Source organism: Equus quagga, chromosome 12 (assembly GCF_021613505.1).
Source record: "Equus quagga isolate Etosha38 chromosome 12, UCLA_HA_Equagga_1.0, whole genome shotgun sequence".
In the NCBI taxonomy this organism is placed as follows: domain Eukaryota; kingdom Metazoa; phylum Chordata; class Mammalia; order Perissodactyla; family Equidae; genus Equus; species Equus quagga.
The window spans coordinates 19,753,265-19,776,359 of NC_060278.1; the positions used below are offsets into that span (position 1 = coordinate 19,753,265).

At 45.9% G+C, this 23,095-nt stretch overlaps 1 protein-coding gene across 1 annotated transcript in view; it reads left to right on the forward strand.

Annotated features, from left to right (window-relative positions):
- The window catches only part of FRMD4A (FERM domain containing 4A), a 275,085-nt gene that overhangs the window by 213,516 nt on the left and 38,474 nt on the right, over nucleotides 1-23,095 (forward strand). Inside the window, exons 13-15 of the mRNA XM_046678619.1 lie at nucleotides 3,148-3,286; nucleotides 8,826-8,967; nucleotides 22,425-22,558. Coding sequence (XP_046534575.1) covers nucleotides 3,148-3,286; nucleotides 8,826-8,967; nucleotides 22,425-22,558 — 415 coding nt within the window. The remainder of the gene's footprint in view (nucleotides 1-3,147; nucleotides 3,287-8,825; nucleotides 8,968-22,424; nucleotides 22,559-23,095) is intronic.

Genomic DNA, 23,095 nt, shown 5'->3' on the forward strand with positions numbered 1-23,095 from the left:
TGTAACTCTAAGAAATAGGTACCACTGGTCTTCTTGTTCTCCCGGTGAGAAACTGAGGCACCAAGAAACAAAGTAACTTGCTCTAGGTTACAAATGGCTAGTAAGCGGTAGAGGCAGGATTCGAACCCAGGGAGCCTGGCGCCAGAGCTCTCACACTTTACTACTATGTATACACAAGGCAGTGGGGACCAAGTGCCAGATGGCACAGGCCATAAATCTGAAGGTCACTGGAAGCTAGGCTGCTCAGGAGAGGCTTTCTGAGCAGGAGAGATCTGAGCTGACCTTTGTAGGCTGAGGAGGATTTAAAGCTCAAGGTAGGGCCCTCAAGGATAAAGATGTCCATCAGGTCAAGTGGGCAGAAGAGAGAAGAGGAAAGTGGAGGAGCCCGAGGCAGCCTAAGCACAGAGCAGGATCATGTACCCTGGAGGAAAATAGCCCTCTGTTTGCCCAGAGGCAAGAAGGGAGTATAGAGGCCAGGAGAGGCCAGGGAGGTGTCTTCACTGATGTCAGAGGTGGAAACCCAAGTTGACGTCCACTTGAAAGACAACTTGTCCAAATACACACAGAGGCAAGCAAAGGGAATCGCTTCCGATTAGCTGCTTAGTCGGGTGGCAGAGCCAAAGCTCTAAGCCCGGGTGTCTGCCTCACACAGCAGTAAGTGCTCCTTAAGTTAAATGTGTCATCCTGTTGCTGTTGCCTTGTTTATGTGGAGCAGGGAAGACAAATCTAGTTGACTGTATGTTGGGGTGATTCAGGGGTCAGCCAACTCCCCCAAACCAGGAAGGGCGTCAGAACCAAAATAATCAGATGGCAAGTGTGGGAGAGAACCATGTCCTAAAGATGTCATCCATGGGACATGGCGAGGACAAGGAATCACCCAGGGCAGAGGGTGCTTCCTGAGTCCATGGGCACAGGTTGGATCACAGAAGATGCTGTGGGATTTGTTCTCCTGTGAATGCATCCTAACTCAGTACCTGGTGCTGTTTCTACACTTCTCTAGGTTTGGGCAAATACTCAGTTTCTAAAGTTTAGTCAAAATAGAAGAGCTGGTGGGGTGGGAAGAGCCTGGAGGGAAAGATGCGGAGAAAAGATAAATTAATAATGAGTCAGGAGAAAAGCTCTCAGTGTATCTGATTCAGGTGCTCCCATGGGTTGTTTAGAACGTCCTGGACCTGACAAGCCTCTTAACCCTTCCTCACTCTCCTTACGTGAAAAATACAAGCACCTAGCCTGGTACCCTACTTTCACTAAAATGTATTTCAAGAAAAAATGGTATTTACTCCCAGGAGCAGCCATTGCTTTGGAAGCCAAAGTGGGAGTTCAGATCACAGCTTCTTTTTTAAATCTGCTAAGACTCGTAGGGGTTTCCCTCTCACTCTCTCGCCAGCTCCTCTTGCATTATTTTCAACTGTATGCTCTTTCATGAGCTGGCGTTTTCTTTTAACTTTTGTTTTAACTAAGGGGAGGAATACCCTGCCTCGAATCAGTAGCATTAACTAACCACCAGATTTAAATTTCTCCTTAAAAGTGGGTTTGAAGAAGACCTACCGTTAAATCTTCAGCCCCCAAGGGAAGGTGATGGGAGTGGCTTTAAATTTGCTTCAAGGGAAAATTTCCCTTGGGAAAAAAAAGTGATTATTCACAAGTCCTGACTACCCAAGTGTCTTCTAAATTAGATATCTTAATCTGGGGAACACACATTTTTCTTCCGACGTTCGCATCAGATACCCCAGACGCCACCCACAGTCCCATCACCTTGCCTTATACATATGTGCATGTAAAAACATGTTCTCAGATTTCACTTGCAAAGTAATCCACCTGTCCTATAAATAGCCTCACTGAGAACATGATCACCTAACCCTTTTTCCCCCCAATTCCATTAATATGGTGAATTATGTTGGGACCAGTGTTTCCTCTTTCATTTTTGAAGTCTGATTGCCTCTCTCTGCTCCATGCATATATGTAACCATATCTCCTCCATAAATGTATATGGCAGGATGGGATAGTGTGGAGGGCTTGGCTGGGCTCATTTCTTTCTGCCTTCTGTCTTTTCATTCTTTATACTCTGTCTGCCCTCTGAATGTATTTGATAATTGATAACCAACTCTTTCAAACAACATTGAGTTAGAGTAATATAAGAAGTCCTGATTCCCTCAGACGCTGTGGCCTGTGGCAATTAGAAGAGAATTCACTCATCCTTCACCATAGGCAGCATTGCCTGCTTAATGAGGGACATTGTCAAAGGCTTTTCCTGTCTCTGAAGTTTGTGTTGGCCCAGCGCCAGGAGCTGAAGATCAGAAAGGACCGTCCAGTGACCTAAAATGACCCATCTTATCCCAGACAAGGCAGAGGCCTGACCAAATCCTGAACCTCTGAACCCTAAGGAGCCAGTAAATCAAAAGATGAACATTATTCACAGTAGCCAAGATATGGAAACAACCTCAGTGTCTGTCCACAGTTGAATGGAGAAAGGAATTGTGGCATGTATATACAATGGAATATTATTCAGCCTTAGAAAAGAAGGAGATCCTGCCAGTTGCAACAATATGGATGAACCTAGAGGATAGCATGCTAAGTGACATAAGCCAGACACAAAAAGAAAAACACTGCATGATCTTGCTTGTGTGTAGAATCTAAAAAACTCAAATACATAGTATCAGAGAATAGAATGGTAGTTACCGGGGGCGAGGAGGGGGGGGAAATGGGGAGATGTTGGTCAGAGGTACAAAGTTGCAGTCATCTAGGCTGAGTCGAGAGCTGTAATGTACGGTATGGTGACTATAGTTAATAATACTGTATTGAATACTGCAAATTGGCTAAGAGAATAGATTTCAGGTGTTATCACAAAAAATGGTAACTTTGAGGAGACGATATGTTTCAGTAGCTTGACTGTAGTAATCATTTCACTATGTACATTTATATCAAATCATCATGTTGTACACCTTAGATATAATTTTAATTAAAGAAATAACAAGAGGACCTTTGCCAGCCAGTTTCCCTAAGCACACACTCACACGCATGCACTCTCATCTGTCACCCTTAGGCCAGGGCTTTTAGGACCCAGTGGGTTCTCAGTAAAAGCTGTTGCTCATCAATGGATTCCCTCATCATCAACATGGTCGGACCTTCTGACTCTTGCTTTCCCAGGGCTTCAGTGACAAGGAGGACGTTTGGACACAGTGGCATCGCAGTGCATACGTGGTACGCGTGTCCAGCATTAATCAAGTCCATCTGGGCTATGGCCATTAGCCAACACCAGTTCTATCTGGACAGAAAGCAGAGTAAGGTAAGTCCCTTTCCTGGGATTGAGAAGGACTCTGCTGGGACAGATGTTCCACCGAGCCTAAGGACAGTTGAGGGCCCTTGTCTGGATCTTGTTGTTTAGGGATTGGGAACTGGGTGAGTGAGGAGGCGCTGCATCCTTGCCATGGGATGTGCACAGGCACAGACTTGCCTTTTACGGCTGTAGGAGGGAGGAACGAGGCGAGTTCTTCAAGAGGGCAAGTTCCATGCAACTTGGTCAAGGGCTTCTGGCCCAACCACAGTCAGAGCCACTCAGCCCTTCCCTGCAGCCAGGTAGGGCCCTCTTGAGGAATTCCGACCATGCTCTTGAACCTCAGGAACCTCTCCTGGGAGCAAGCAGTCCCGACCTTTTTGGTGTTCAAACAGTGGCATATTGTTTTCTTTTTGAGAAAAAAAAAGTAGCCGTTCTCAGCTAATAGATACCACCGAGGATAATTGCTGTGAAAACCCTCCAGGCTCTTCCAACTGCCAACTCCATTTTTTTAAAAATGCAAAACTGGAAACATGGGGGGGGTGGGAAGCCAACAACCCTGTTTCCCGAAGGTTTCCCTGGCGCCTCGGGCCTTGGTAAACAGTCATCCTCTGCGGGAGATTGGACCCAGCCCCAGTCCAGACCCACGGTGCCTTTTCTGGTGGGTGGGAGAATGACGTCGCCTTGGTTCACACACAGCTTGTATCAACGCTCTGCCCTCTCTTCTTCCAGCCTTGTCTGCTGTGCTCCGCTTGTCTCCCCCCGACAAGCCACTCCAGTTCATTACCCCTCAGGTGTAGAGCCATATCAAGATGGGCCCTGCACCTTTCTCAGGATCCTACTGGCTTGGGGGTGGAATGCGGAGCTACAGAGCAAGACCGACCTTGGCCCCCGGCCTAGTCGGAACCACCACCTCTGGGAGGTTTGCCCCATTGTGTGAGTTCTTGGGAGGGAGTGGGTGACAGGACCCTGGGCTCACTGGGCTCAAGATTCATTGGATGGGTGCCCTCTTGGGTCCTTTCAGCTTCCTCTTTTGCCTTATTTTCCTTGTGGGTAGAGTTCTTCTTTCCCTGGCTTGGGGAGAGGTGTGAAGGAGAGAGCTGGAGTTGAGAGGGAGGTAAGAGAGAGACAGTAAGAAAACAGGAAGAAAAGAAACAATCCCTCAACTTGTAATTCAATTTCAAATTAGGGCCTTTCCCATGCGGCAGTCACTTTCTTTATTGTAACACACTTTCTGGTCTCCTGAGTCTTCTTCCTGACCCCCTTTTGGGTCGTTTTCTGGGGTGAATGGGCACAGAGTGGAATATTTTTGTGGTTAGGAGGAACGAGAGTATTCCACAGCTCTCTTGGTGATGGTGAGCATTGGCACAGGTATTTGAGGCCTGATTGGATCAAAAGAAACTGGGCCAATGTGTTTGGACTCATGCTTTAGATTGAGAGGGTGGATGGGTACCAGCATTTCCCCTCCAGTGGCTAGAATTGGAGGCTGAAGCCTCGGAACATAGATTCCATCCTCTGTATTGTTCTGGTGATAGATAGTGAGGGGTAAAGAGTTTGGCAACCCTCCTGAACCCCACTGCCAATTCCTCTTGTGGGCAGACCCCCCACACACTCATACCAGCATTTTGAAAGGGGAAAAGAAGAAGCATAGTTCACCCTAAGCATAGCACATTAGCTGTTTGAGCTCCTCCCGCCATGCTGGGTTTTTGCATAGAGAGTGGGTAACTCAGGAGGCCTGTTTTTGGGGGCTCTTCATCCCCATCCTTGAAGCTGGTCTTTCTCTGCAGTTGGAGAAGCCTTATTCACCAGGTTTACAGGTCAGCCCACTGATGCAACAAGTAACCCTCAAACGCGTAATTATCAAAGATCACTTATTAACCAGAAGTGTCATTTAAGAGGCCAGACCAAATGCCACAGCAATAGGGAAATTTCAGCCATCCTTCTCAGTAACCCCTGGGGGACTGAAGGAAATGCATGTGCTCCCAGGAGCACGAGAACTTTCCCCAGTAAGCTCTGAATGCTCACAGGTGCTCCAGAGCCCTCGCAGATCTCGTAGGTCCTCAACCTACAGTGAGAGGTGAGGAAAAGTTTCCCACATCTGGAAGGCCATGGGCTCTGTTTCCCAGTTCGGTGGGCCTGGGCAAGTCCGTCATGCCTCAGGCTTCGCTTTCCCCAGGTTAGAGAACAAGAAAGGAAATTCCTGACCGAAACTATCGATTGGTCCACTGACACAATGTTTGTGAAATTGCTTTAGGAGATATGGGCTGTCTTTCATTATTATCATTATTAATCCAACATCCTGTTCCCTGGCCAAGACTTGTGTAAAGTTTAAATTCTCTGAAAGTTCCCCGAATTAAGTCAGAGATGATAACATTCCCTTAGGAATTATGTTACAACACCTTTCGTTTCTGGAATGTCGTTCTTTACACAACAGTGAGGTGATCCCTGTCCACTGGGCAGAATGGCCTCTGGGTGAGTGACGGCTGACAGGCCTGGGATGAAGAGCTTCCAAATATTTCTGAACAGCCAAGTGTTGGCTGGCATACTGGCCGTTGCTTCACACTCTACTGTACCAGGCCATGCCAACCATTCCTTTCTCTGAAGTGCCTCAGCAAAGCCTGGGCGTCCCAAGTGATGTTTATCAACCCCGGAAATAAGTGCGGTCTAGTGGTCTGAATCAGCAGAGGTGGGCAGCCAAGAAGTTTCGTGTGCTTCCCCTGGCAGTTGGGTATTTTCTTCTTTCAGGGTCATTGTGCAAATCATTTAAGAAAATCTCTCTCTCCCTCTCTCTCACACACACACTCCCTCTATCATCAAAGACAGATGGGAAAGAGGCCATATTGGTTGGCTTCCTCTGGCTCATTCAGAATGAGAGGCTATGCAGGCACCAGTTCCAATTGGTAACTTATATATGCTGACCCCAAAGATCAGCAGTGTTTTCAACTGGATCCCAGCAGCCTCTGGAGCCTGGAGCCAAGGAACGTCTTGTAGACATTAGAGGAAAATATTTGAAAGCTCAAATTATTTAAACACTAGACACTTTTCCTCTGAACTCAGAGTGGGGACTTCTCAAGTTGGCCTCCAGTCCAAACATCTTTGCTTCTTCTTAATCTTTTCTTTTTTCCTGATCCACTCTGCTGGTTTTCATTCTGTTCTTCATTCCATCATGCAGAGTCAGAGCGTGGTAGGGGACAATTAAACCTTGCTCGTGGAACAATGATAAAATCTGGTATGGCAAGACCCTCAGAGCAAACGTTCAGAATCTTGGAGGCCCTTTTGAGTTGGCCCGAAGACTTGACTTTGCAAGGAGAAAATCTCCCCATCATTGCTCATTTCCCCTTAGTGCTTTCTCCACTGGGTCCGTTCAGTCAGTGTGATATTTCCCTTCTAGAGAGAAACCGGTAATTTCCTAAAGCTTCCAAGAATCTAGTCTCCCTCGGGAAGGATGTCTGTTCCGTACTTTGTTTTCTGCCTCTGAGATTGATGTGTGGCAGAAGTGGAGGTGGTGTGTGGGGAACAGGTCTTCCCTGTGATTAATGAGATCCCCAAAATATCAGCTTGAGTCATCAATCTACCCTCATTTAGCGAATTACTGCCAGACCTTCATTTATATGCTTTTCCAATTCCAATGGCCTTTACACACTTTACCTAATTTAGTCCTTATCACAACTCTGTGATGTGGGTTTTAAGATCTCCATTCTACAAACAGATCTGAGAATCAGCGAGGCTGAGCATGGAGGGCAAACAGTGATTTCGTGGGGAGAGCCAAGAGTCCAACCCAGATCTTTCTGGCTTCAGAGAAGGCCTTCCCCACCATGCCGAATTGGTCTCTGTCTTTGTGAGTTATTATTGCATAACTGCAAGCGTGGGCTCCTTTTTATTAAAGCGTGGGCCTTGGTCAGAGTGGTGCTGACAGAAAGGAAGTAATGGATTGTGCTTCCTATGCTCACGCCCAGAGAAAGCTCCAGATGGGTGCTGTCGATCTGCTGTGTCAGGATGAAACGAAAGGCACTTCCTGCTTTCTGCTGTGAGCCAGAACCCCGAGAGGGCCTGGCAGCAAGTTGTTTTATGAACAAGGAAGCCCCAACCTGAGGAAGGCGACCTGATTCTGATGCAGGGACAAAAGTTGAGGTCAGGAAGGAAGGACCAATGGGATTTTTCACGTAGGGGGTAAGGAGGAAGACGGTTCATAGACCGTGAACAAAACAAACCCAAAGTCCGCATTCCCTCTGTGGCTCACACTTTCATCTTGTTCGCATGAGGGAAGTGCTCAGCGATCGGAAGTCAATGTCATTCACCAGTGTCGCCATCAGCATGGAGGCCAGAGGAAGGGTGAAGCCACAGGGTTCAGACAGCCTTTGCTGGCCAGCTGAGGGCACCTGGGCACAGAATGTAACTAAGGGGAAGCGGGGCAGTGGTCTACCTTCCCACCCTGGCCTTCACCTCTGCCCTCTGCCAGCTTTCTCCCATGTGGGGACAGACGTGGTCTCACACAGCTGGGTGGGGATGCACATGACTACCTCACCTCATTCCACACCCGTGCATGCTATAGCCACCAGCCACGCAAAGATTAGCGGATGTCTGGGCTATACCAGCATGTACGGTTGTTTTCATAAAGGTCATGATATAGGTAAAGCCTGTTGCCTTAAGCCCCGTGACAAAAACTGATTTCCTGAAGAAGAAAAAAAGCAAATATCAAACACATGTGTGGAAAATGCAAACCCATTTCACTTACCAAGGCGGAAACTAAAGCTGCTTTACTACAAACAGTTACTTTGAGGAATGTCGTTGTGAAGGCAGAGTCCTTTTCTAATGATTCCAGCCTGCTATGACGATGAGCCAAGTTGGGCCAGTTAATATGTGGAACGAGTGGAGTGGAGTTTTAGCCATCATCTGAAGACTTCGGCTCCCACATTTAGGTATCAGAATGGAAGCAGAGTACCATGTCAGGGGCTTCTTGGGGGGACCCGAGTGTCCAGACGAGCAGCTGTTCAGAGGCTTGCACCCACGCACACAGTATGCCCGCACATCTGGGGCGCTGTCACTTCTCAATCCTCTGAACTTTCCATGGCCCCATGGCTAGTAATTTAAGAGGTTTAAATCACTTCAGAATTCATTGGAACTTCATGAATTTGTTTCAGATACTTCTTATGTCATTCACAAAGTTGAAAATTTTTTTTTGGTATGTCCTTAAGCACAAAATAATTATAATCACCAGTGTTTACTGAGAGCTAGGTACTAGGCAGAGAGGAGGGGGACGGAGGGGAGATCAGTCTGACTCCAAAGACAGTGCTTTTAAGCTCCATACAGTGCGGCTTGTAGAATAATAGGCTTGGAAAATTCATCACTGTGTCAGCTTTTGAGCCATATCTGCTCTCACAGAGAGCTTTGGTAATTAGTGATCTGGGACCAAGGGATACAAATATAAAAATGCTGCACAGCAGGAGATTAGTCAGTTTGCTGAGTTTTAGGACCCCCAGCAGGGGAGTGATTACTGCCCCCTCTCAGAGGGGAACACCTCTTTGTAACCAAGTTGTCTTTCTCACTCTAGTCTAAAATCCATGCCGCACGGAGTCTGAGCGAGATCGCCATCGACCTGACGGAGACTGGAACGCTGAAGACCTCCAAGCTGGCCAACATGGGAAGCAAGGGCAAGATCATCAGCGGCAGCAGTGGGAGCCTCCTGTCATCAGGTACGTGAGGCCTCAGGTTGGGGAGCCGCCTTCCAGAGAACGTGGAAGCGTGGCTTCCACCCCACAGTAGCTCCCAGAATGGTGGGGAACGGCAGCAGCCGAGGAGGCAGCTTGGCAGGCCCGCCAGGGGCTGGCTCTGGTTTTGAGGCCAAGGTTTTGAGCCAAATTGGAATCTGAGAAAACTGCCAAAATTATGAAAGAGTGGGAAAAAAACAAAAAAGGCAGTAGAAGCAGGCAGTGTGGGAAGGACTGTTGGTCACAGAAGCCTCTTCAGGCACCCTCCAGAGCCTCTGAATGCGCTGGCTGACTGTCAGGAATGTCAGCTCCAAGGACCGAAGGTGGGGCTCCCCGTGTCTCGTTAAAGGAGAGTTACACTGAGGAGGGGCTGGAGGTCAGGGTCCTGATGCTGAGTGACACCACATTCTATTCCCCGGTGAACTTCTCGAGACTTTAAAAAGTCCAGAATGCTCTTGAGCATCTGGAAGGGAGAGACTTGCCATCACAGAGTGTGGCATAGTGATTAAGCACCATTTGAAACTGAGTCAAAGGGTCTGATTCCACCATCTGTTTCTGCGGGCCCCAGGCGGGTCATTTTGTCATAGGATGTTGGGAGGGACGGAAAAGCTCTGGGGTTTCATATCGGGCTGATGTTGCGAGTAGGGCTGCCATTTGCTGAAGTGACACGGAGAGGAGCGGGTTTGAGGAGGGAGGGGAGAGAGAGGGAGGAATAATGGTTTGGAAAAGTTATAAAAGTATAACTAATGCAGGTCACTCCCCAGGGCACGTAGTCAAAGCATGATTGTTCTTGGGGACGGTGTCCCCTTGCCTCTGAGCCGTGAAAGTAAAGCAGAAAGTCTTCACTCTACCTCATCTTCCAGAGTCTTTTCTCTAACTATGTCTGGTGACTGCAGACAAGGACAAAATGAAATAAAGGACAGGAGGCAGGAGAGGATGAGAAGCCGAATGCTGTCTAGTTAGCTTCTGGGCTGGTGGAGTCCAGTCAGAGCCAGGAGAAAGCTTAGACACTAAAGGACAAGGGAGAGGATGTGTGTCCTTCCTGGACAAAAGGGCAGATTTACTGGGGGGACTGATGGTGCTTTGGCTCAGGGCCCCTCACTGGGCAGGCCTTTCTAAGGTCCTGGGAGGGCCCCAGCCATGTGCTCACGTGGCCATGTGTTTTTATAAAATCTGCGAACATATTATATTTTGCATTCTTTTTCTTAAATAAAGCCACCAAAATTACATCAGCTTCAGACCCCACAAAACTAGATCCTCCTCTGCCAGATGACTGTAGGTTCACCGTAGACCTCTCCCTGCCCGGATTGTTCAGTATTTTCATCAATCCCGTGGGCCAAGTGATCATTATTTCTGAGGGTTGCAGGTTTATAGTGAAGACAGTAGAGAATGTCGTCTTCTTGTATCAGAGAATGCCATTCAAAACACAAGCCCCCTGCCTTGAATGACAGCCACTCGCAATCCCCTGGTGATTGGCAAAGAGCAGAGCCAGAGCGAACCCCCGCTAGACCCCCCCCCAACCGTTGTTAAAACCCACAGTCTCAGATTTGGTCCTGGATTTATCCGCCCACTGTCCTCATATCCAGCCACAGGTGAGCCCGACTCATCCGTCAGCCTCAGCGAGGGGTGCGTCCCTGCTGTGGTTTCGTATCCGTTTGGAAATCTGGGTACTTTCTGAAGGTGACGTGGTTCTACCCAGAAGGAGAATGGATCCTTCCACCTGAGGGTTTCTCAAACTTCCGCATGCATCAGAACCACTTGGAGAGCATGTTCAGACACATCGCTGAGCTCCAGCCCCGGAGCGTCTGATTCTGTAGGTCTGGGATGAGGCTGACAATTTGCATTTCTAATAAGTTCCCAAGTGATGCTGCTGCTGGTCCGGGGACCACACATTGAGAACTACTCTTCTTATTGAAGAAGAGATAAAAGCCCGAGGCGGCTGTATTGCTCAGGACCACAGACGCCAGGTATCCCCTGCTTTTAAACCTGTGTCCTGGTTCATCTGCTCGGGCCCCTCATCTCCAGCAGCCTCTGGGGGTACAAAGGCAATAACCTAACAGCAGCTACAGGTGAGGTTGTGAACAGGGGCCCCAAACCTCCTGACATGGAGCTGCCATCCCTCCACCGTCAGAAATGAGGTCTAGGCATCTTTAAGACCAGAAAGCAATTTATCTCTGTTCCCGCCATCAGCTTGATATAACATAATACTACTATAATATAAGCGTCTTTATCCCAAGATATTAAAGCAATTTTCGTGTTTGATGACTTAGTGATAGGGGCCCCAGGCTGAGTTGGGTGTTGATGGAGGCAGCTAAGGCCCCCTGGCCTCCCCACTCTTGTGGCTCCAGTTGTGGGCACTGACTCTCTCAGGCCTTTCCCTGCCCACTCTCTGTTGCACAGCTAAGCAGAGGAAAGCCAGCAGAGGACAAACCGTGTCCCGTGACGAGGCCAGGGAGCATATGAGACTCTGCCCAGCCCTGTAAGTTAGAGCCTGAAGAACAGTCCTCAAATGCTGAGGCTGAGGCTCCGTGGGAGGCCTCCCTCCTATGACTTAGGAAAGACAGTGGGCGGTGGATTGTATGGTAATTCTATCTGTAATCTTTTGAGGAACCTCCATACTGTTTTCCTTAGTGGCTGCACCAATTGACATTGCCACTAACAACGCATAAGAGTTCCCTTTTCTTCTTCGTGTCCTCGCCAACCTGTATTATTTCTTGTCTTCTTGATGATAGCCATTCTAACAGATGTGAGGTGATAGCTCATTGTGGTTTTGATTTGCATTTCCCTGATGATAGTAATGTTGAGCATCTTTTCGTGTATCTGTTGACCATCTGTTTGTCTTCTTTGGAAAAATGTTCAGATCCTCTGCCCATTTTTTAATCAGATTGTGTGTTTTTTGCTAATGAGTTGAATGAGTTCTTTATATCTTTTGGATATTAACCCCTTATCAGATAGATGAGTTGCAAATGGTTTCTCCCATTCAGGAGGTTTCCTTTTTATTTCATTGGTAATTTCCTTTGCTGTGCAAAAGCTTTTTAGTTTGATATAGTCCCACTTGTTTATTTTTACTTCTGTTGCCTTTGCTTTGGGTGTCAAATCCAAAGAATCATCGCCAAGACTGATGTCAATGATACATGATTATTGAAATTAAATTTTGGAGAATACCAGTAAGAATCCTGCGTGTGCAGTATTTTAAGAACCTTCTATGCTCCCAGAGTGTATAGTATCTTGGGTCTTGCCAAGAACTCTCATGTACCTGCCACCAACATATTCCCTCAAATTGCACTGTATCACTTTTGTCATACTGGTGTCACACCTTTAAAGGTTAATCTTGTCAGATCAGACTCCTATGGCAGTTCATGTCTATCCTTGATATCTTTCATTCATCCTTCCAATGTGATCTTTACCAAAACTGTGGTGTAACTGAGCCATGTAACAACACTGTAATTATTTCTATGGTATAAACATTTTTTGTAGCTCCCAAACTTTGCTAAATACTATACACAGCATTGAAAAAGTCACAGCCCCTCTCCTCAACGCCTTTGTGTACTATTTATTGATGTTAAACAGAGATAAAATATTTCCAAGCTATTAGTAACTGTGAGGATGATTTTTTCTATTTAACTAAGGGCACATAATTACCTGTAAAATTACTGATGTCCAGTACTTGGTATCTGAGGTCACAGATGCTAAAGAAATAAAGAAAGTCACTGATATCTATGAAAGAAGTCAGAAGTCCACACTTAAGAATACCCTGAGCCACAGGCTGGCATTTCAAAAAGAAAAGATTCATGTAGTTGAAAGGATTTATCGAGGCTTGGGGCCAGGACTCCCAAATTCTTCAGAAGTGATACATGGGGCTTCCCCTTGTGAGCCCTATAGGCCGTATTCTAGTAGAGAGACCCTTAGAGGTGCTGAACTACCTGAGCCCAAGCTCCAGGGCCTGTGTTGGAATAAAAGGAATCACCTCCTGATACAGCACTGGATGGGATTCAGACCCTAGGATGGTTGGGGAACCCACATCCCGAATCCATTTGTGAAGGGGCTCTGGTGGCCAGGCTTTGAAAGGATATGAGTGCCCCTGTCCCCAGACCATATCTGCTGAGAGATGCCTGGCGTTTCAGTCCCCTGGAAGAGGGATGTTGAGGCATCTCAGGGTGCAGCTCCCTCAAGCCAGGCTGGCAGATCCCCATCCGCTGCCTTCTAGAAGCCTGACCCCATCTTGGCTTCCTTACAAGCTCAGCGCTGCTGGGTGCTCAGTAAAGCTGCGGACTGCCCGCTGCAGTGGGGGTAAACGGGGGACGTTGTATTCACTCTGCCCTCTGGGAGCCTGCACGCTTCCTCCAAATCTGTAGACCCCTCTCTCCCTTGCCTTTGCTTAAAGGTGCTTCAGGTAACCAATTTTCAGAGGTTCAGAGTCTGAGGGGACAACTATGGATCCAAACCATTGGTTATGATGTTTTCAGAGCTCAAAAAAAGTCTGAAATCCTTTCTGTGGGACTTCAAAGAGTTAGTTCCTCTCTTCCCTACCCCATTTCTTGAAATTTTAAGAAAGACTGGAGAGGAGAAAAAATGGAATAACAAAACAAAGAAAACAACAACTGTGTTTGTCGTTGTAGCTGAGCACGCATGGCCTTTTCATAGCGCATCTGAAAGTGGGAGAGAGTGTAGGATTTGTCCTGAGCATTGTTCCCGGGATTTGCCATCACAGAACAATTCTGATTTCAGTGGGAGGGTAGGGCCAAGCGAGACTGCTTTTGCTCTCAGCCTATTTAAAGCAAATGGTGAGCTCGCCTAGGAAATACCCAGTGTTCTGCAGACCCAACGTGGCTTGTTGCATTAACCACCCAAACAAAAAAATGTTACTGTGCATCCTTTCTTAAAGAAATGGAACAATGAGACTGATGTTGGCTTCTTGAATGGAAATCTAGGGGCATAAGCCACCCATTCTCTACAAAACAAAACAACATGTTGTGTCTATAAATAGGAGTTCGGCTGTGTGATTAATGGGGTGGCAATTGAGTCATGTTCACTGTGATCAGGATTGTGAAGAATGTGGTGATGGATCCTTGGGTTAAAAAAAATTTTTAAAAAGACTCAAAACCTGCAGTCTGCTGTTAGGTCCCAGTCCTGACACTTTCCGTTCTGGGAGAAAACATGTTGTGTTGAGTGTGGGGCCTTGTTTTGCCCGGGATCTGTCCATATTTGTTAACTCAACTCTTCACACATTCCCGGTTCCCTGAATGCCAGCACTTCCTTCCATTGTTAGGAAGTTTATTAATAACGAATGTGACAATGAGGATGCCAGCTATCTGCCATTTCTCCAGGCAGAGAAGTCATCTGATAGGCGTCTGCCAGTTTCGTGGTCATGACTATATTCAGCTCAAAATACACTGCCTTACGCTAGGATTAACCACACAATGGTTTTTGGCTTGGTTTTTCTTCTTCTTCTTGTCTTCATCCTTTCTTCTTTGCTCTCCCTCTGTCTCCTCCAGCCTCTTAAAGCTCTCCATTATCAGCTGCCTCTTCCCTCTCCTTTTAGGTCTAATGATGAGCAGGATTCCAGAGGCCTTAATTTTGGTCATAACCTCTGTGCTCTGCAGATGAGCCAGAACATGCAGGCTCTGCCAAAGGACTCAAGTTCTGCTAGGGTGTGTTTATGCTGGACGGTGTAACCGGTGAGGGCTGTGAAATCTCTTTCTGTGGAATGGAAGTTTCTGGACTTGTTTGAGCCAGACGGGCCTGAGTTGAAATTGAGAAGAAGATAGACCAGTTGTCCATTTCCACTCTCATATTGGGGGGGAGGAGGGAACCTAATAAAGTCATTTATACTGATGTATTTGTGCCCTCCACTGTTACTAGTAAAGCAATATTTGCCAACTGAAGAGAACCAGGACAGAATGACAATGTGTAACTTAAATGGACGACTTTCCAGTGATGACATTTTAAACACTGAAAAGGAAATATCACCCTTACCTCTCACAGGGATTACTCTGTTCCCACTCAGGCCAGCCCTCTCGATATTGCAACAGAACGACAGAATCTCAGAGCCAGAAAGATAAGCCCTCTCGTTTCACAATGTAGGGAATGGACGCCGTATGAGTTACTCATAAACGGTAGCTTCAGTTAGATATTTTACCAGATGCTGCTGCTAATTTTTATAATCAACTGTTCAGTTTCCCCTCTCTCTCTCTAGTTGTATTTGTACTCGTCACCCTTTGGTGATAGTGCCACTGAGCAGTGGCATCTGGCCACACTTTAAAGCCATTCTAGGGACTCGTAGCTACCGTCAGAAGGTGCCTGCTTTTCTGAGAGCTTCCATTTCACCACTTTTTTAAGGGAACTACTTTATTTTTTAAATTTCTGACCCTGATGAAAAGTTGTCCAAGGCTGCATTTTTCATGTTAAAAACCACGTTTAATGCTCTGAGACGGTCTCCGGATCACACATTTATCCTGAAATCTGCCATGTGGCATTATTTCACATGGTCTCTTAGGATATCTTTCATGTAAGGAATTCATAATTGAGGATTTGTAAGGCAAATAAATATCTCTTCTTCATAACGAAGAGTTCAAACCTTTCTCTCGTATTTATGCCTGGGGTGTCTGCCAACACTTTTCCTTACAGCTCTTACAGATCTGCTGGGATTATGCCTTCTTCTTCTTTTTTTTTTTTTTTTCCTGAAGGCCTAAACAGATTGTCATTTCCTTCCCTTAGTTGTAGGACAACAGATCTCTTTCTTCTTTGGGGTACTGTTTGTTTCCAAGTCCCCCCTCCTTTCAGAGAGGAAAGCACCGTTTCTGTCTTCTGAAATCAGTGGGCTGGTCATCAGTCTGCAATCTGGTCGAAAACAGATGAGCCACAGTTCCTGACAACATTCTCTTCAGTAGGATGCGTACTCATATCCGGTGCCAGGCAGTCTAGGATCTTTGGAAAGACTGGGGCAGATTCTCCATCAGAGCCGAGCAAGGATATCCTTCCATGTGTTTGCCGACCGGGAGGGGAGCTTCTGATGGTGTGCGCTGGCGTTCCCCCCACATCCTGCTCCAGGGAACCGGCTGCCCACTGGGCGAAGTCCGGAGTTCCCCAGCTGGAAAATGAGAAAGGGATAGAGACAGTCTCTCTAGAGGTAGCAAAACAGGTTTTCCCCATATCTCTGCCAGTAATGTCCAAAGCATCCAGGAGGTCACTCAAAAGATTTCCAGAGGCCGGCTCCGTGGCCGAGTGGTTAAATTCACGAGCTCTGCTTTGGTGGCCCAGGGTTTCGCCCGTTCGAATCCTGGGTGCGGACATGGCACCGCTCATCAAGCCACGCTGAGGCAGCATCCCACATGCCACAACTAGAAGGACCCACAACTAAAAATACACAACTATGTACTGGGGGGCTTTGGAGAGAAAAAGGAAAAATAAAATCTTTAAAAAAAAAAACAAAGATTTCCAAATACCCACTGACAGTGACTTTCCAATCTTGAGCACGTCACTCAAACGCTCCCTGGTTGTGCTCAAATAGGAATTGTTTTCTTTGAGGTCAGATCTTTTTCTCCTCCCCGTTGCTAGATTATTAGCTGACCCGTTTCTAGAAAATCCTTTGGAGTCAGATTGAAACATGATAATAAAGTTGCCCAAAGCAAAAGATTCTATTTTCAATCTGGTATCATTCAAATGGACAGTTACTGAGCCGCAGCTGGGATGGAAGGTTTGCTAACTATGGCGACCCTCAGTTTTCGCAGAGGTCAAGCTAGGGGAGCATTTCCCCTGCTCAGGCCAGACTAGAGGAAATCAGCTCTCCAGGTTCATTATGCAGTGGTCCTCGTGTGTTTCCACTGCTCCCATTCAGGTGGTGTAGCTTATCTCCTGCCGCCCCCTGGGGGGCAGCTCCTTGTGTCCAGACCCAAGGCTCTCTGAGGACTGGACCCGTGTCCAGTTACCTGTCTCGCCGACCCCACCTTGCATACAGAAGGGGCTCCAGAGACTCGTCGTTTCATTGGCCCATCTGAGGAGCCCCTTGTTCTTTTCCTCCTTCCTTCTGCCCTCATTTTCACCCATGCAGGAAGAGTCTAGGCTTGCAAGGTGGATATGATTGCACACCACACTGTTTTCACTATGGCAACCCAGCAGTGACCAAGATACCAAGTTCCTGCCGTCCTGGTGTTTCCATTCTAGAGACAAAACAGACCAAACAGAGCCACCAAATGAGAATCCCAGCTCTGCCTCCCTCCATGCTAGTGCCTTCTTTTATGAAAACGGGGACACTGTTTTTATGAGGATTAAATGAGGTGCAACACGTGCAAAGCTCCTTCCAGGAGTTCTGTAAAAATCCACGTCGTTTCCCTTCTCCTCCCAAGTTTCCTGAATTTATAGGGCCACAGGGGGATGTGGCCTGCCATGCTTCTTGCCTGTCCACTAACTCTTCTTCCTCTTTAACTTTATGGGACATCCCCGGGATTGAGACGCCAGCTCTTAATAAAGGCCGGAAACACTATTTAATACAAAAACTACTAATATTCATGTAGCATTTATTTTGTCCTGATCTCTATTCTAAGCATCTTTCAAGCATTATCTCATTTAATTCCCCCAACCTTTGAGGAAATCCTGTTTTCATTCCCGGATTATAGGAGAGGAAACTGAGCCTTAGAGAGGTGATGTCATGTTGCTACGGCCCTGCAGGTGGTAAGTTGCTGGGCTGGGACACAAGCCCAGACTATTAGGTCTAAACTACTAGATTGTAGACTCTACCCCAGGAGGCTACAAGACCAGTGTATGTTTTCCAAGCCATGTTCAGATCACTCTTTCCTATAAACTTGGGTGCTGCTTGAAACTCTGATCAGCAAAAAGGTATTTATGTATTACTTACATCTTTCAAAATACTCAGATCACCTCTGTTTTCCCTTTGGCTCCTGCACTGATTCCTGTGTGGGCAGCCCTTCCCAAGGACCTTGGCTACTGTTTGTCAGCCTCTAAGTTTTGAAATCTCACTCTTCTGGTTCCAGTAGAGAAGTCCCATCCTCTCTTCATCGTCATCCATCTTCCTACTTCATTAATCCCAAGGACAGCTCAGGTTAAACTCTTATTTAGCCTTCAAGCTTACAGACAGTCTGCTCTCTGGTCTGTTGATAAGATGAAGAGGTACATCCTTCAAGCGCTATTTGACAATTAGACATGTCCTTCCAATTTGAGGCAAACTATTGCAGTAACTGAGAGAAGGGCCAGGGCTGGCAGGATGTGTGTCTTTTCTAGAGGCGGGGATGACAAAGAGAAGAGGTGGGAAGATGGCACTGTATATAAGATTCCTTTTGTAAAAAAGGCAAAAATGACTCCTACAGGCAAGAGGGAACTGCCTAAGTAAGTTGTTTATTCAGTAATAGAGTCTTCAAGTTTGGAGGAATCTTGGAGATTGGTTACTTGGTTGTTTTCTAGATGAGGACATCGTGGCTCTGAGAGGTTAGTAATCCAGGGTCTTATACCATTTAATAACAGATATGTAAGGGAAGTCCAGGTCTCTTTCACTGCCCCTTTCAAAGATAGCAGATTTATATCTTTTTCATTTCTGAAGGGCTAACTTTATAATTTGGAGTGGTCTTGCATGTGCAGGGGCATGTATGTGTTCAAATAACCAGAAATGGATAAATTGTAGTATCTTCAGAGAAGTTAGAGCTTCTGTGCCATTCACTGAGTCTAGGTGTTGATTTGAAACCATTTCTGTGTCTAGAATCCTTTCCAGTGTGTCCACCAGCCTTTAGTTTGTAAGACTCCAGCTGACCTGAGCCCCTGAGGCTCTTCCCTGAGTTCCTGGAGTCGTTCTCTCACTTGAGGGGATAAGAGTGAATCTCTGTCCCCTGATTCCCAGCTGCCTTGCTGGCCTCCCTTTCAGATGCCAAGCACGCGACTCAGGGGATGCCTGGGGGCATTTGTGGAGCCCTGGGAAGCCTCCTGGACATCACAGAGCACTTGGGGCTCCTCCTCCTCTTGCCCTTGAGCTTCTTTCTGTGGAACTGTTATTGGGGCATCCTTGTCACTGGGCACTCAGCCACCTCTCCCTGTGGTTGCCATATTTGCCTGGTTGCAGGTAACAGCCCCACAGGCTCAGATCCCACCAGCTCTGAAATGGAGCAGCTGCAAGAACTCAGAGCCCTTGACCACAACAGTGGATGTCCTTTAAAGAAAAAAGGCGCTGGGGACCTCTCTTCAAATGCCATCTGACAAGAACCCAAATGTATGAAACAGGGTACCGTGGAGCTGCCCTCCCTTGAGGAGGGTGGAGTGGGGGCCCCAGAACCTGCAGAATCTCCTTGGTCCTATTCTCACCCTCACCCCGCAGCAGCCCCAACGGCATGTCTGCAAACCCAGGGGCTTAAGAAACTATTGAAAACACTTTAAAGGTGAGCCTTGGAGCCCAAGTGGTACCCTGAATTGCATAGCGAGGTTCTTTTCTTTGAGCAATACCTCTCTGAGCGACAGGGAGAAGGTAGTTTCAATGATTCCCCTCATTCTAATTCTACCAGGGTGTGGATGTATGCGTGCACTTGTGTGCATGTGCTCACTTGTGTTACATGTACCCTCAACTGAGGGTTCACCTATTCCAGGCACAGTGCTGTATGTGCTTTTTCTCATTTAGTCTTTACAACACTTGCAGGAGGGCAGGTCACTTGCTCGAGGTCACACATCTAGTGAGTGGTGAGAATTCGTCAAACCCAGGCCCGTTTTACTCTCTCCTTGCCGTCCGATTGCCACTAAAATGGAGATCTGCCTGTTCAGGCCACGCCAGCTCCACTAATTTGCAAACGTTTAACTTGGTACCCAGCGCCATATTCCTCAGGAAGCAATTTCCAGAATAAAGATGTGAAACAGAGCCAGCCAGCATCAGCGGTGCCAGATACAGAGAGGGCCTCTTGAGCCAGCCAGCCTGTCTTACCTGGGTTTGGTATTTAGGCTAATTATTATAAATAATAATAATTTAGCACTAATGAGCCCTGTAACTCAAGACTAAAGCTTAACTAATACCATAACTAGAGACCAGATCATCCAAAAATGTTGGGCTTCTCCTCCCAAAGTTGAATGTTGTGTGATTTTTGCCGTTCTTAAACATAGTTAATTCTTAGATTTGACTTCATAAATCATCATTTCCTACTGAGGGGTTAGGCAAGGGTGAAAGGAAAGACAGTGAATTTTTCACTTAAACTAGAAATGCTTTAATCTTTTTGGACTCAAGTTTCCCCAGGCCTGTTTTTTAAATCTAAAGTCTGACTTTCTTGAGTATTATTTTACATTCTTATTAATTCTTTGGATGATGGAATGGAGTGTATCTCATTAAATTTTCCTGTGTCTTCATATGTGATTGATGACAATGACTAAGAGAACCAGATTAAGACTCACAGTGATTTAGTGATGTTATGTTAGATGGATATAACCTGGAGATAGTTTAGTACCGATAAGCATGGAGGTAGAAAACCTGAGCCATTTCAAAAAGGGAAGCCTGCAGTCATGTCCAGCACTGTGTTGCATGAGTCTGACACCACATGGATTTGGTATCTGAGAGCCATGAGGTAACGGAGACTTAGTAAGAGTCAAGCTTTCACTCGTGTTGGCCATCCGATTTAGAAACCTGTGATTGAAGCATGACGAAATCCAAAAAAGAACTACAAAAATGATTAAAAGTTTGGAAGGCAGGTTCTATGAAGAAATGACTTTACAGCTCCTAGACTTCTTTACCGAGTTGAGATACAACTTAATTATAGCATCTGAGTATATGATTGACATTTATTTGTTTGTTTATTCAAGCTACTATTTGTTAGCTACCATGGGAGCATAAAGAAGATGCATTCCGGCACTGAGATTCTCTATTTCAGGCTAGAATGGAGTGAAGGGGGAAAAGCAAAAGGCCCAAGTCGGAGTCAAACTGTACTTGGGCATTGATGAATTCGTGGTTATTTAGGGTTATAAGAAGTTAGGTGTATGTTAGTTGAGGGAATATGGGGTTTCTTGCTCTGAGATTAAATAAGAGAGTAGAATCGTATATTTATGGGGATGAGTTGAGCATGGCAGAGCTTTCTGATGCAAAGGCAGAGACATCCTTTCTAGTCTTGAGATTTTGAGGTGCCTTCTTTACCATAGGAAGAAACAATGGTAAAGACTCTGGGAATTCCGATTGGATTATTTGCAAATCTGTCAGCCATTCACTGAATTGTTCAAAAATGTTTCATATGGAAATACAATTTTCCCCTCCCTGCCCCCAAAATCCCACTGGAATTTTTATTGGGATTGCAATGATTCTATTGTTCAATGCCTGGAGGATTGACAACTTTACAACGTCAAACTTCCAATCCATGACCTTGGTACAGCTCTCTATGGTTTTAAGTGTTTAATTTTTCTCAACAGAGTATTATAATTTTCACTGTAGAGATCTTGTACATCTTTCCTTAGATTGATCCCTAGGTGTTTGGGATTGTTTGATGCTGTTGCAAATGGCATCGTCTGAGCCCCTTGAATGGACACCCAATAACACCTGTCCGTTTCTGACACTTCTGCTCTCCATGGGCATGAGAAGCCAAGTCATAATCAGCTCTTCCTTTTCCAGATAGTCAATGCGCCTTGTCTAACTCATCAAAGTAGAAAAGGTGTAGTAGTTTCAATTGCAGGAAACCCATTTTAGAATCTAAACATTGAGGCCCAGAAATTAGTCTTTTGGTCTAACCTAAATGCCTCCAGTTGGCCCTCCAGCTTATTTTCCTTTTGTTTGGTCCAAAGTTAGTCTTCTACAAAGCTTTCATATCCAGCAGTCTGCTACTTGAATCATCATGCAAGTATTTCTACCCTGCATGTAAAAATATGTATAAATTTTAATAAGAGGGAATTTGCTCATGATACAATGTTAAACTTAAAAATACAATAAAAATCTAATTTTATTTTTGAAGTATGTGTTTAGATACAAAGGTCAAAAGAAAATGCCTAACAGTGGTTATTTCTGGATGACTTATTTATGGATGTTTTTTAGACATGTCTGCATTTTCAAATTTTTTACGATAAACATGGGTTATTTTTGTACTAAGCCAAAGAATAAGCATTTTTAAATGGCAAAAAGAAAATTAAAACTACATATTAAAATGACTGGCTTGAGTTTCACTTTCTCCTTCATCGTGTAAAGTGTGGTAAAATTTGCTAGTGAAATTAAAACGAGTATGTGACATATCTTGAGTTAAACAAGAAAGAGAAACTTCTTTGTCGGGTGTGTGAATTTTCTGCCCGTCCTGGCCAGCTATGAGTTCCCCTCAGTGCTGAGAATTCGCTCCTCCCACTTGGGATTCTGCAACACCTGTTTTATTTCACACTCCCTCAGTTCCTGGGGTAAATCCTATATCCACGGTGTGGGCTCCAGTTAAACTCCTTAGTGGTCCAGATGTGCATCACCCCGCAGCTGGCCTAGTAACCCCACTGTTTATTGACAGGTTCTCAGGAATCAGATAGCTCTCAGTCTGCCAAGAAAGACATGCTGGCCGCCTTGAAATCCAGGCAGGAAGCTCTGGAGGAAACGCTACGCCAGCGGCTGGAGGAGCTGAAGAAACTCTGCCTCCGGGAAGCTGTAAGCAGTTACTCTTTCGCCCTGTGGAAATCTGTGTTGTCTGTGCCCACATCCATCTTCACATGTTTACAAAAGGCAAGGGTGCGGATCATGAAGAGAGCATACGAGGGAAGCAAAACCTGCTCTGAAATACAGATGTTGGAAACACCCAGCCCTATAAAGAAGCAGAAGTGGTGGGTCTTATTGAAACACTAGGACACCAGTTAAAGCAGATCCTGGCAGAATCCCAGATGGAACTCCACTAGAGGCCAAATGACAAGTAATAGTAACAGTCATCATAACAATTGTAAATAATAATATTTGCAAGGTGCACCATAGTTTATAAAGCATTTCCTCATATGATATTACCTCATTGGATATAATGGTTTGCCACCATCTTCCTAAGATGCTGTGCGTGAGTTTATTATTGTGGTGGCTGTTGTTTCTCTTGAGGATATTTCAGATTTATCTTTGGAAATCGTATTGAGAAGCATCCTTGGCGATCAACAGGGAAACCAGGATTTCCCTTGGTATATAATCCCCTTTAAAACTCATGAT